General features: G+C 45.1%; 1 protein-coding gene across 2 annotated transcripts in view; it reads left to right on the top strand.

The window, feature by feature from the left end:
* Positions 1–13,538, top strand: part of LIMK2 (LIM domain kinase 2) — a 313,781-nt gene that overhangs the window by 201,246 nt on the left and 98,997 nt on the right. For both annotated transcript variants that reach the window (XM_078667709.1, XM_078667710.1), the window contains 2 exons: positions 295–488; positions 1,889–2,075. In XM_078667709.1, the coding sequence (XP_078523835.1) occupies positions 295–488; positions 1,889–2,075 (381 nt within the window). The remainder of the gene's footprint in view (positions 1–294; positions 489–1,888; positions 2,076–13,538) is intronic.

Consider the following 13,538-nt stretch of genomic DNA (forward strand, 5'->3'; position numbering starts at 1 on the left):
CACTATCCGTATTTCCACTGCATTGCTCTTACATTTTTCAATGTAAACATATTGTAGATTTACTTGCTGAGCAATATCCTCCATCTGGTGTCTACCAGGTAAAACATAATTTTCTGCTTGCCTCTCATCTGCCGCAGTGCTGTCACCACCTTCACTCCCTTGCCGTGCCCTACCTCCTTCATTGCTCTTACCTTGTCTCTTCTTCGGACTATGAAGGAAACTCCAACTACCCTTCCTCCATCAAGTGCTCAGCACTTCTGGTGTTGCTCTCATCTCTGCTGCTTTCTTCTTCAGGTGCAAGATCTCCTTCACCGTGCTGGACAGAAACTGCAGCTGCTGGTCGAACATGACCCTGTGTCGCAGCAGCGCAACCGAACGCAGCCGGAGGCTGGGTTGCGGCCTTCATCACAGCCTTCATCAAGACCTTCCTCACCCACCATCTCCGGCCCTGACAGCAAAGATGTCACACACCGGCGACGCTCGCTCCGGTACATCCTTAATCCAGGCATATGGGAATACAGCTTGAGGGACGATGGGTCAGACAGCACACGTAAGGGTGTGAGAGAAGGCGGCAAGCAGGGGCAATTATAATGTATGGGACTGCAGACATTATGGTTTGACCATGTGTGGCACTTAGGGAAAAGCAAACTCTATAATGTTGAAGATGACTGGTAAGAGAAGTGCTGTGAAGAAGGGCAGAGTGTGGATAAGGAGCAGGGGCAAAGCACAGTGGTGGGGGACTGTAAAAGAAAGCATGGGAACAAAGACAGGTAGGCTGAATCTGTTCAAATTTAGTATTTTACGAAGGGCAGGGTGTTAGTGTGATGAAAAATGTTTTGAAAAAATAGGGTATAAAAAATGTGCAAAAATCTTTTGTTCCAGGTGGAATTGTCCGGAAAAAATCCTTGCAGTTTAATGTAACAGGAAAGTCCTTGAACTTGCCACAACTCTGGTGGCAGTGTTTAAAATGCAAACTGCTTTAATTGGTGTTTGGGAGTGAGAAGTTTCCTGGTGCAAGGTGTGAGGAATAGCAAAGTTGGGCAAAAGCCACAAGTGAAAGATGAGTGTGTAAAAGGGTCGTGGATAAGCAGATGGTGAATGGGCAAGAGTCAGAGTAAAAGGTCAAAGAGAAGAATAGGCAGAGAACACTAAAGAGGAAAGGGAGTAACTGTGTTCAAGAGGATTAAATCAGGGGTCCAACAGGAAGGAATATTATTTTGAGAGGGATTACAGTAGGTGAATGGAGAGGAGTCTACAGAAGTGGGTCAATGGTTCGGTGCTACTGAAATCAAATAAAGAAGTTGGGATATGAGTCGTAAGAAGTTAAGCCAACTCAGGGGATTTTGAATCAAGTGACAGGATGATGAAAAGGGAGATCAAAGTGAGGAAAGGAGGTCAGAGATAAACTAACGAATTAGTGAAATTAGGAACAAAAGGGGATGAGAATAAGAATAAAGAACCTGAATTGAAGTTAATTCTGGTGAAAAGAAAGTAGTAAAGGTAAATAGAAAGACAAGTGAAGGTGTGAGCGAGTGGAAAGCAAAGGGACAAAGAAGATGAGCACTAATGGCAGAGGAACAGTGAAGGGGCAGAAGGTGGTTAACAATATGGCAAGAAATTGAACAGAGGAGAGAGGGGACACCCGAGGCAGCAAGAGTAGGTAATGAAGCTGCAAGCAGGTGTGGAACAAGACAATTGCCTTGAAGGGGTGAGGGAAGTTGAGTGGGAAGTAAAAGGCAATGAAGAATGACATATCGAGAAACAAAACCCAAGGGTTGTAGAACTTGTGTAATGAGTTTTTTCAAACAGAGCAAGCCATCAGGTAAGTGGCCGGAGAGCAGAGGCTTGTGTTTCCTGATGGCTGTTTTTGCCCTCTCCTTTTATTCAGGCGCAGTAACAGTATCAGCAAATCCCCAGGGCCATCCTCTCCAAAGGAGCAGAGTGCAGCAAGCAGAGACATTGGCCGCTCAGAGTCTCTCCGCTCCTCCAGCAGCTACTCACAACAGATATTCCGGCCCTGCGACCTTGTGCATGGAGAGGTGCTTGGTAAAGGCTTCTTTGGTCAGGCCATTAAGGTGAGCAGGCACATTATAAAGGGAGGAATAGACTGATATTGAGATACCAGGGAAGGTGATAAGAGGGTGGTACAAAGGCCGGAAGCTAGGATATATATATATATATATATATATATATATATATATATATATCTCAAGAAAGGCACCTTGTTCAGAAGATTTGTACATTCAAAATGAAGTGCTAAAAATGTGATCATAGTTGTTAGTATCCAAGTTACTGTATTCCACAAAAGGATGGTAATTGGATGTCTGATTTCTTTTCATTCCTAACACAGCAGAAACTTTCAAAATTTTAGACCCTGCAGTAACAGAATGTTCGAGGCATGTGTGCTGTAGATACCCTTGCTTTGCATACTCCTGCCATCTAGCTGTGGGTCCGGATGTTTGCATGTTTTTTTTTTTTGTTTTTCCGAAGAAGGCTTTCCAGATATGAGGTAAGGTGACTTCTCCTTTCAGTGAAAGTGCGTTTGGGTATCAACTCCATTGTTTGTTTTTTTCCACTATCGGGGTCGGACGTGAAATGCTGCGCTCCAGTTCAAATCCGTTCTTCAGGTTCCCCTTGGTGCGCAATCCACTCTACCCTCTACAATATTGTTTCCGTATGCGTTTCTCTGTTCTCCACTTATCGAACCGCTCAACAAATTCTCCATTCTCGATCAAACATCGTGGGCTACCGTCGGGCCTTCTGCCGATGGAACGGACTCCATTCTAATTATGTCCTCGGTGTCGCGCCAAGTACCCTCGCCCCGACCTACATCAAGTTTGTAACTTGTGCCTCTCCACGGAGCACAGGGAGGAAGACTGCAACGCTTGTAAATCGTTTCGGTCCAAGAAGAGACTACATGATCGTCGGGCCTGACAACGAGAGTTGCAACATCAAAGCATCCTACACACTCGGGGAAGAATCCGAGCAAGAGGAGATCAAAGTGTCCACCGCAGAAGAAAAGGCCTTCTCCGTTCCAGAATCCGATTCAGAGCTTGAGATCGATCTGGATTCCGAAGATGTGCCTCTGGGACAAGGTGCTGTGAGTACCGGAGACCCCTTGTCCCCTAATCCTCTTCCAAAACACATAAGACTCCGGCACCACCTCTGCCTTCTGGCTAATGTCGGCACTGAGGCAAAGTTTCTGACACTCCACCTGTGGGCTCGGCACCGACACAAACCGTCAACCTTCCAGCTCGGGACCGAGTTGACTGAAATGACCTTCATATCTAAAACCATCAGGCTCCAAGGACAAATCTAGTTCGGAGCCGAAACCCTCGGCTCCGAAACAAAAACATGCTTCATAGCCGAAACCCTCGGCTTCGAAATAAACACGCTACGGAGCCGAAACCTTCTACTGCCAAAGAGAAGTCGATTTCGATGCCGAAATCGAAGGACAGTGTCTTCGAGCCTCCAGACCAATTTTAGATGTTAAGGCCAAATTGGATCCTATACCGAAAAATATTTCTATTCATCCTGATATTTCTGCTAAAACACTTTTTTCAGCGGACACGGTCAACAAGATTCCTCTGAAGAAGAAGGACATGGCTACCAGCCCGGTTTATCCTGCCCCGCAACCCTCTCTGCCTCCACCATCTTCTCCACAGTTACTAATTGAAGATCCCTTACACCTAACACCTCAGAGATCTCCACATACAGATCCAGACGGGGATCATGGTGGTGATGATACTCATTTGCCTGTAGACCCATGGAATGATAACACCATTGACTCTCCAGTAGAAAATGACCCAGATCTTTACCTTTCAAAGCCATCACCACTAAACGATAATATGGCTTACCAACAGCTCATTGATAAAGCAGCAGAGTATCATGGGGTGGCTTTACATGAAGAGAAATTTGAGGAGGACTTTTTATTTGAAACACTTGAGTCGACACACAGGTCAAATCAAACACTTCCTATGCTGAAGGGCATGATGAGGCATGCAGATGATATCTTTAAAGATCCTGTCCGAGCACGTACTTTAACTCCAAGAGTAGATTAAAATATAAACCCTCACTATCAGATACTGTGTTTATCAAAGGACAAATACCTCTTGACTCCCTAGCAGGGTCCAATGCTCGCAAAAGAGCTAACTCTCAGACCTCTGGGGATGAACCTCCCCAGATAAGGAATCAAAACTTATAGATGCCTCAGGAAAACGAGTGGCTGTTCAAGCCGCAAACCACTGGAGCATTGCAAACACACAGGGCCTACTAGCTAGATATGACAGGGCACACTGGGGATGAGATGGAGCAACTGCTCCAATATCCCCCAGACAAACACAAAACTAAGGCACAGCAGTTAGTTGAAGAGGGAAAACTCATCTCTACTTCCTCAATCAGATGTGCTTGGTAAGCAGCTGACACCGCAGCTAGAGAGATCAATACCAGCATTCTCCTCGGATGGCATGCATGGCTTAGGATCTCAGAGGTTAAGCCTGAAGTTCAACAGTCTGTTTTTAACACCCCCTTTGACAAGGAACACCTGTTTGCTCCTGTAGTCGACCAGTCCTTAGAAAAGATGAAAAATGACACCAAAGTGGCGAAGTCCATGGGACCGCTCCAGTCCCCATCCAATTGGCTCCTTTTGCTGCTCATTTTACAGAGCAGGCTCCAAAACACCATCCTCGGACCCAAATGCTTTCTCTTATAAAGGCAACAACCAATCATTTTCCTATAGAGGTGTCTACAATGGAGGATGTAGAGGAAACCATTCCAAAGACAGGGGTTAAGGCGCCACACCACTTAACATCCCTTCCTCTAACAAACAGTTTATTGCCCACACTTCCCTCTCGATCATTTAAAATCAGTCGGGGCAAGCCTTCAACAGTTTCTCCTCATTTGGCAATGTATACCAACCGATAAACTGGGTGTTCGACCTTATCCGACATGGTTATTGCCTTGAGCTCATCTCCAATCCACCAAACATTCCACCTCGAGTACACAAACTGGTCTGACCATTTGTAGTTACTCAAATGAGGTGCAATCTCTCTTAGAAAAGGGAGCTATAGAACCCCTTCCATTTCAGTACCAAGGTTCAGGGGTTTACATTTCCATATGGTAACGCTTCAACAGGTTCTTCCGCTTCTGCAGCAAATCGATTTTGTCGTTACACCCTCAGCGGCACTAGAGCAAACGGGTGCAGAGTGCTGAGGCCCAATGTTATTCAATGGGGAATAGGGGGCATCCGGTTGGTGGCTGCTTACAAGCAGGCCACTGAGTTGTGGGAGCAAGCTTCCCTGGGAGATTCGAGGCAGGTCAGGGATCACCATTATTATTATTAAACCATCTTTATTTGGCAGTAAACCCAGCCATAAAAGATACAATACATTAAAACAACATCAAATCCATTAAGGAAATAAAAACATTTTTCTATATATAAAACGCTAAAATTGCCACAGACCATGTACTCTTGTCTAAAAAAAAACAATTTAAAAAAAAAATTGCCTTTTCGGAATCCATATTGGACCTCCGAGATGATTTGTTTTTTATCTGCCCACTCCATTAACCTGTTTAGTAAGACCCGCCCCATAACCTTAACAGTAGAATCAAACAGGAATATGGGTCAGTAACAATGAGGATTATCCCGGTCTCCCTTCTTATAGATAGGGACGATAATAGCATTGGACCCAAGACTGGTGCATATCAGATAACACTGCTGCTTTAAAAACTGTAGTCAAAATCAGGGCTCGCATGTCTATATTACTTCGGAACAAGTCCGGGGGAATCCCATCTTGGCCCGGGGCCTAATTCTTAGTCAGTCCCTCTATACCAATTTTAACCTCATCTAGATGAAAATTAATCTGAGTCGCATGGGAGGAGCTACTAATGCTTATTATGATGATCTCCATCCCCATGATTGTAAACCTCCTGGAAGTGATTCTTCCACTGGTCCTGTGTAATATGATGCCACGTGGACGGTTTGTCAGGTTCTGAGAAACAAGGTCTATTGATAACTTTCCAGAATATGGGAACTATCTTTTAGTTCACTGGCCTGCACTAGTTCCTTCCAAGCCTGTTTTTGTAATGAAGACCTATGTTCCTTGAGTGCTTTTTAGGTCGATCCTAGAGCCAGCGTGCATGTGCTGCTCTGCAAGGCTTATTGTAGAGGAGTAGGTTAATATAAGCCCCGCCCATTCTCCACCCATATTTGCGATTGGGTTGTCATTGTCCTAAATGCTGGCTTCTGATTCGTCAATAGGCCCATTTCCTCCCTCCTTAGTAACGCCTCCACTTCATGCGTCACCTTCCATGTCAACTGGCCCCTTTACATCGAGAGTTGCACGGTAGTGGTATTTAGACTGTGAGCACTATTTTTGTTAGAGGTTCTCCTTCTGCATGCACAACGTGCTTTGCTGCCTTCTTCCCCTGCCCTCCCTCCCGTTGTTCGTGCATTCTCCTCCCTGCCCTCCCTCCAGTTGTCAATGCCTTCTTCCCCCACCCACACCCTCTGTGTCCGTGCCTTAAAAATACTGCTGCGCTCCCTCCCCGTTGTCGGTGCCTTCTCTCCCTCCCCCTCCCCCGCCCGCCCTCCCGTTGTCGTGATTCCAATTATTTTCCATGCGGTCGCGTAAATGCGAGACCTATTGCATTGCAAATTCTTGATTGTAATTATTACAGCAAGTGCTTACCAAAGATCTATTACGAGGGATCTTTTTAAAGCCATTTTAAGTTCCCTCAATGCCTGAGAACGCCCACTGTCAAACCCCCTTAGATTATCCGAATGAGGAGTGGCCGCCGGGGCAGTTAAGAGTGCAGCCACTGACTTTGCAATGGCCTCAAAGGCACTAATTACATCTTCCTCTGAGGGTGATATATCTAAACGCTTCTGGATCTCCTGTAGCCTCTCTTTGAAAAGGGAAAAATTAAAAGCATTGATGTCGACCTGTGGCCATCTCAGACACCTCCCCTGATCACTTGGCAGAATTGTCCCCACCATCCTACTACCCTGTACAAATTTGGGGCCCTGTAACCACAGCCCCAGAGTCAGAGGGTTATGATTACTGTACGGACTGTCTAGAGTCCTGAAGTACGATATGGTAGGGCCCAATGAGGATGAGACAAAAATAAAATCAATTGTTGGTAGTACAGCCCCTTCCTTTATAAGTAGGAGGGTAGAGAGGGCCTTTACTGCAACTTGTAAGGTAAACATTAGATCATTAGTATTTAAAAGAGCATTCGGATCGTGATCATCTATGGAATGCTCCATATGACAGTTTTCTGCTACCGGACATATAGGAGAGGCCCTCGTGCTTTGTCTGATGTCTGCACACAAATGACCATTAAAATCGCCTAACAGAAAAAGGTTACCCTGTGGTAGATCCTCCCCCTGTAGCTGTTCAAGGAGACCAATTTTGTAGCATTCTAAAAATTAACTATCGTGAACCGTAACGTTCTCCCCAACACGAGTTCCAAACCTTGTGCCACAGCAGAATTCCACAGCAATTATTTCACACACCCACAAAGCTCTAGAGCACTAAATATAATTAGGCCACCTTTAGCTCGTCCACAGATCGAGCCTTTCCCTGGGAGGAAGAAAGATTTGTAACCTTCTAGGAAGAATTTATTTTTCACCTCCCAGGTCTCCTGCAGGCAAATGATCTTATAAGAAGTAAAAATTCAAATGTCATCTTCAAATTTTGAAGCTAGTCCTGCCACATTCCAGATGATCAAATTGACCTCTCCCACCCCTTGGATTCTGGGTAAAATAGCTGATATTATCTCGTTCCCCTGGTTACCTGTCTGGCAGTCCTGTCTAGGATAATCTGGGGAGTGGGAAACATTCTCTCTCTGCCAATACTCACTAAGCCGAACAGCTTGCATTTGGGAGTTAGTCGCTGTTTCCTGTACTCTGCTGTGTTCGCTTCCCAAAACCTGTCAATCCAGGTTGTTAAGATCCGAAAGGGGGGGCGGAAGTATTCAGTGACAACTCCATTCTCTCCCAAATATGGGCAGCCCCCTCCCGCTCGAGGGCATTATTATTTACTGCGGCCGTAGGACTTGGTCTGTAGAAAAAACCTAGTAGGAGTGGTATAATTTCTGATGCATAAAATGGGAACTCAGCCGAGTGACTTAAAATATTATGTGCCAATTTTGGGAATCCAAAGATGACAATCATGGCATTGCCCTTAAAGGTTTTTTTGGATTGCCCAATCCATGAGACCCTTCTTGCCCTCGGAATGTGTGGATGATCCATTACGTTGAATCTGCTATGTTTTCCCAACCAATGTGATACTTTATTAATCAGATTGACTGCGGATCCCTCAATGCCTACTTCCTAGCTTTGAACAACAACCAGAACCACAATATGAGGGCAACAAGCCGAAGGCAAAATGATTACTGGGAGGCCTGCTCTGTTTGTGTTCTTGGACCTAGCCCTCACTTCCTATTACCCGCGCAGGGAAGAATGTTGGTCCCTGCCACCCCCAACTCGTCTCTCTAAACCAAGTGTTTAAGAATTAGGCCTACTACCAGCCGCGTTATTCTGATCAATACCATGACTCCGGGCCTAGTCCCCTGTGGTCTTTTATAATTTAATGTTTGACTTTCTGGCTTATTTTGCCCCAACAAGCTAGAACCTACTACCGGTGACTGGGCACTGGTTGGGAGGTACTTTAGAAATTGTATTCAACATAACTTCCACTTTCCCAAACGTTTCTTTGGAGTCTGATAAAACTCAGATTCGTAACTATTTCCCTCAAAGTATTCCAAAATTCCCCCATGTCTGTCAGGCTAATGGCTGGTGAGGGCTCTTTTCTCTTCTTTGCCTTATTTTTATTTTTATTTAGAAGTTTTCTATAGCGCTAACAAGACCCGAAGGTAGCAGAGCGCTTTACAGTAAAGGGAATGAAAAGGTGAACAACAAGACACGTAACAAGTAAAGGCAATCAACGAAAGATAATTTGGAAGGAGGAAAAGTTCGGACAGCAGGACTTCTTGGTAATAGGATACAGAGATACCACATAGTTCTGGGGATGCTTGCTGATCCTAGTTACCCACGACCTAGGGAACGGATAAGGAACAAGGATTTGAGTTGGCTCTTGAATTCCGCATAGGACGGTATGGTTCTGATGTGCGGGGGGGATGGAGTTCCATATTTTGGGGGCATTTCCTGTGAAGGAGCAGTCTTATTCAGTCTACTCGGTACCGATGAGGCCTCAGACCCCATACACTTATTGTCAGCTGGGTGTACCCCACAGCCCTCCCCTGAGGAGCCCACTGAAAGAGCACTAACACATTGCTCACCTACCCCTAGTGCCACAGCCCCTATGACAGCAGCCTGCGGACTATCGGTAATAACAATCTGAGGGCTCGTGGTAATTACTTCTGTTAAGTCAACATGTGAAACTTTAGGCGCTAGGGGACCGGTCGAGCCCATGGATGGTATCCTCTCCGCTTTATCACTCTGCTTAGTAATGGCCCCCACTGCATTTGCTAAAAACGAATCAATAGTAGCTCTTTTGTTGTCAGATGGTCGGTGTTAGCAGCTTTTCTTTACCCTATAATAGATAAATACAGATGCTTCCTACTGATCCTATGGGGCCTGAGCAAAGGTCATTCACAATTAGAGCAATTAAACGAGTGCTCACCACACTGCTGCGTCTTCCCGAACTTCAACTGTCTCGTGGCGTTTGGCTAGTAGTTCCTAAGCCGTAAAGGCAGATGCTATGTCGTATACTCTGCCTCCACTTCACAGAGTAGCCAGCCAAGAGAGTAGGCTCAGCCCGGCCACGGACGGTCGAAGAAGGGGTCATGTTGGCAGCACTCGGACAATGCTGGGGTTTGCATTCCCACCTCTCGCCACAACAACGAGCTCCCGCGCTGCAGGAGGCCCTGGCCCCTTTTGAGTGCCTCCGGGCACGGGCAACAGGTCATGTTGGTGGCTCTCGGGCCGCAGGTAATGCTGGGGTTAGCAGTCCCCCCTCTCGCTGCTACAACAACGGGCTCCCCAGAGATTACCAGACCAGGGGAGATCTCCTTGTGGTGTTGGGCCACTCAAACTCAGGCCGTTGGGGACGGGTGCAGAGTGGTGCAGATTTAGCCGGAGCTGGAGTCTGTGGGTTGATAAATCTGGTGTTCACAGGAGACCAGGTCTTTTCTTTTTAAGGCACGGTAGGACCTCTGGGTTCTTGAGGTTGCTGGCTGCAGGACACACCAGAGTTTTGCTTCCGCAGGTTTGATGTGGTGACAGGCTGGTAGGGCTGGGGCCAAGTCAGTGAGCGTCCTCCTCTTAGCTTCGGCACGGCTGTTCGGTCCTTCTTCTTCTTTTCTTCTTGTCGTTGCTGGTCTAAGGAGGCAAGGTTTAGGGATGCCCCTAAATACTACATTTAGGCGTGTTACAGGTGTGTTAAAGGTTGGGACCAATGGGTCCCTTCCTTGGTGTGGGTACACCCCCTATCATGCCACCCTCCAGTGGGAGGGTCATATGCCTTACTCTGTTTGGCTGGGTCCCCCATCTTCAAGATTACTATTGGATTACTTTTGATTACTTCTCAGATTACTTTATGGATTACTTTTTGTACTCCGTGTGATCTACCTAGGTATCACACTGGGACATTTCCTAGAAAAAATGTAAGTAAAGCCGTTTTCAATTATTTGCAGTTTTTCAAGTTCTCATACAAAATCAACTCCACAATGTTCAAGGACAAACAGTCAGTGAATTCCTGTGGGGAAAATATGGTTATCGGTTAACATGTAAGTACTCGGTTGTGGGAGTTGGTATTCTGGGGGTAGGACCAGGGTTCCTCCAGGGTCAAGGATGCAATCTTAAAGCCCTCTCAGCTGCACTAGGGCGGCCGGGTCCAGAGTGCTGAGGCCCAGTTTTATCCAATGGCAGATATGGGGCCTCTGCTCGGTGACTACTCACGAGTAGGCCATGAGGTTGTGGGTGCAAAGCTCCTGGTGTTTGGCTCAGGGAAAGCGGGATACAAGTTAAGACCCAATGTACACCCGCAGCGGCGCTGGGGCGGCTGGGAGAAGGTTTGGCGTTGGGTGCCCTGTTTTCAGTGGCGACTGTCCAGTTGCAAGAAAGACTGCAGGCTCAGGAACAAAGATCTTTTGGAAGTGACCATCGGTTGGAGAGGTAAGTTGGGATGCCTGGGGATGTTGGGACACCGTCGGTTGGGCCTCCGAAGGCCGTGGGACGCCGGGTGCAGAGGTGTCTTAAGGTGGCGGGTTTTTCTTACCAGCTCTGGTCGAGGTAAGGGGAGGGGGGATCCTCCAGAAAGAGGCTGCAGGCTCTGCTTAGAGATTCGAGGCAGGTTAGAGATCACCAGATCTTAAGCCAGGATCACCGGGGAGACATCCTCGTGGTGTTGGGCCACTCAAACTCTGACTGTAGGCGTCTGGTGCATAGTGGTGCAGACTCACTGTTTTGACTGGGGCCAGAGTCTGTTGGTGAGCAAATCCGGTGCTTATGGGTAACAAAGTCTTTGACTTGGAAGGCAGGGCAGGTCCTCCGGGTTCTTGAGGTTGCTTGGTGCAGGACACACAGGGATTTCACTGGAGCAGGTTTGAGGTGGGGACAGGCAGGTAGTGCTGGGGTCAAGTCAGTGGGCGTTCTCCTCCTCCTCCTCCTCTTCTTAGTTCAGCACGGGTTCTTCGGTCCTCCTTCTCTTCTTGTCAATTTCTGTCTGAGGAGGCAAGGTCCAGGGCTTCCCCTTAATACTAGTTTTAAGGGGTGTTACAGGTAGGTAAAGATCGGGACCAATGGGACCCTTCCTTTGGGTGAGTACACCCACTATTATGCCACCCTCCAGTGGGAGGGGGGTATGCCTCACTCTGTTTGGCTGGGTCTCCCCCTCTGCAAGATGGTGGGGTTTGAGAGTTGTGCTTCACTATATATATATATATATATATATATATATATATATATATATATATATATATATATATATATATATATATATATATATATATATATATTCACTCAAAAAACTAAGTTTTAGTGGTGTTATAGTTAGCTGGACATTTTACTCATACAAAACCAATGAAATTGCTCCTATATAGTTAGTTGTACTAACTATATTTCGCGCACCCGCAATCCACTGCTGATGATGTCACATATTAGATCATTCATGACCTGGTCAGTGACATCACTGATGACCTCTCAAATGACATCACTGATGACATCATCCAGTGAATGTGGTTTGCTTCGTTATTTAAATATGCATTATATATATAGCAATTTACATTGAAGAATGAGTGGATATATATAAATAAATATTTGGATGGAGGATTTAGCAGCAGTGTAATTGACTGTTTACTTGACCAATTTATAATGTCTCACTAAATATAGTGGATAGTGACTAAACTGTGTGAATATCTGTATCACTTTGTCAGTTGTTGTGTAAACTGATTCTACAGTTGGTTACTAGCTATGTGAAAGTCTATATTAGTTATTGATTAGTTAACTGAGTATTTGTATGGGAGTGTGAAAGTGTGTGTGGTTCGGTGGGGGGGGGGAGGGGGGGTGTGACTGTCCAAAGATGTGTGAATAGTTGATTCAGTAGATATATGAAGTTAAAACTACATGTTCTAACAGTTTGGGTGAGGGAATCTCCTTATGGGTGTGGTGATGAGCAAATATATTTCTCAAAGGTACAGGTCCAACAAACTAGAAAAATAAAAGGCAGTGTATGTGTCAGTTGTTGTATATAAATAAGTATACATAAGACACAATGATTGTGTGAGTGACTGTATGGATAACTGTATACTTGTAATAATGATTTTATAATTCACTAAGTATGACTTACTATCTAAATGAATAGAAGAAGTGGTGTTTGTATAAGTGTTTTGCTAAGTATATGTAAGTATGATCCATTGTTTGCATAAGTGAGTAGGATGACTTCATATGTGAATAGGATGCGTGCTGTTTAATGTCGATATAGATGTATAAGTATTTTTGATAGTGTTCTATTGTTCATTGACCGCATGTATGAGTGAATCCATAGGTAAGTGATTAGATGTGTGTATACATCTATGAATCACTTAGTGGATTTTTAGATACTTGTATTGCTGTGACAATGCATTTAAATATGATACTCTGTATTTTACAAACAGTGATGAAAAATTGTAATAGTGTATGAAAAGGTGTATGTGATTGTCACGTGGATGATGTCATCAGTGATGTCATCAGTGATGTCATTTGAGATGTCATCAGTGATGTCACTGACCATGTCATGAATGATCTAATATGTGACCTCATCAGCAGTAGATTGCGGGTGCGCGAAATATAGTTAGTACAACTAACTATATAGGAGCAATTTCATTGGTTTTGTATGAGTAAAATGTCCAGCTAACTATAACACCACTAAAACGTATAGTTTTTTGAGTGAATTTCAAAGGTTTTTTTAAATGCTAATTCCTAACTATATAAGGCCTGAAACCTATGGTTTTTTCAGTGAATTTCAAAGGTTTTTTAAATGCTGATTCCTAACTATATAAGGCCTGAAACCTATGGTTTTTTCAGTGAATTTCAA

This window comes from Lissotriton helveticus, chromosome 11 (assembly GCF_964261635.1).
Source record: "Lissotriton helveticus chromosome 11, aLisHel1.1, whole genome shotgun sequence".
NCBI classification, from domain to species: Eukaryota; Metazoa; Chordata; class Amphibia; order Caudata; family Salamandridae; genus Lissotriton; species Lissotriton helveticus.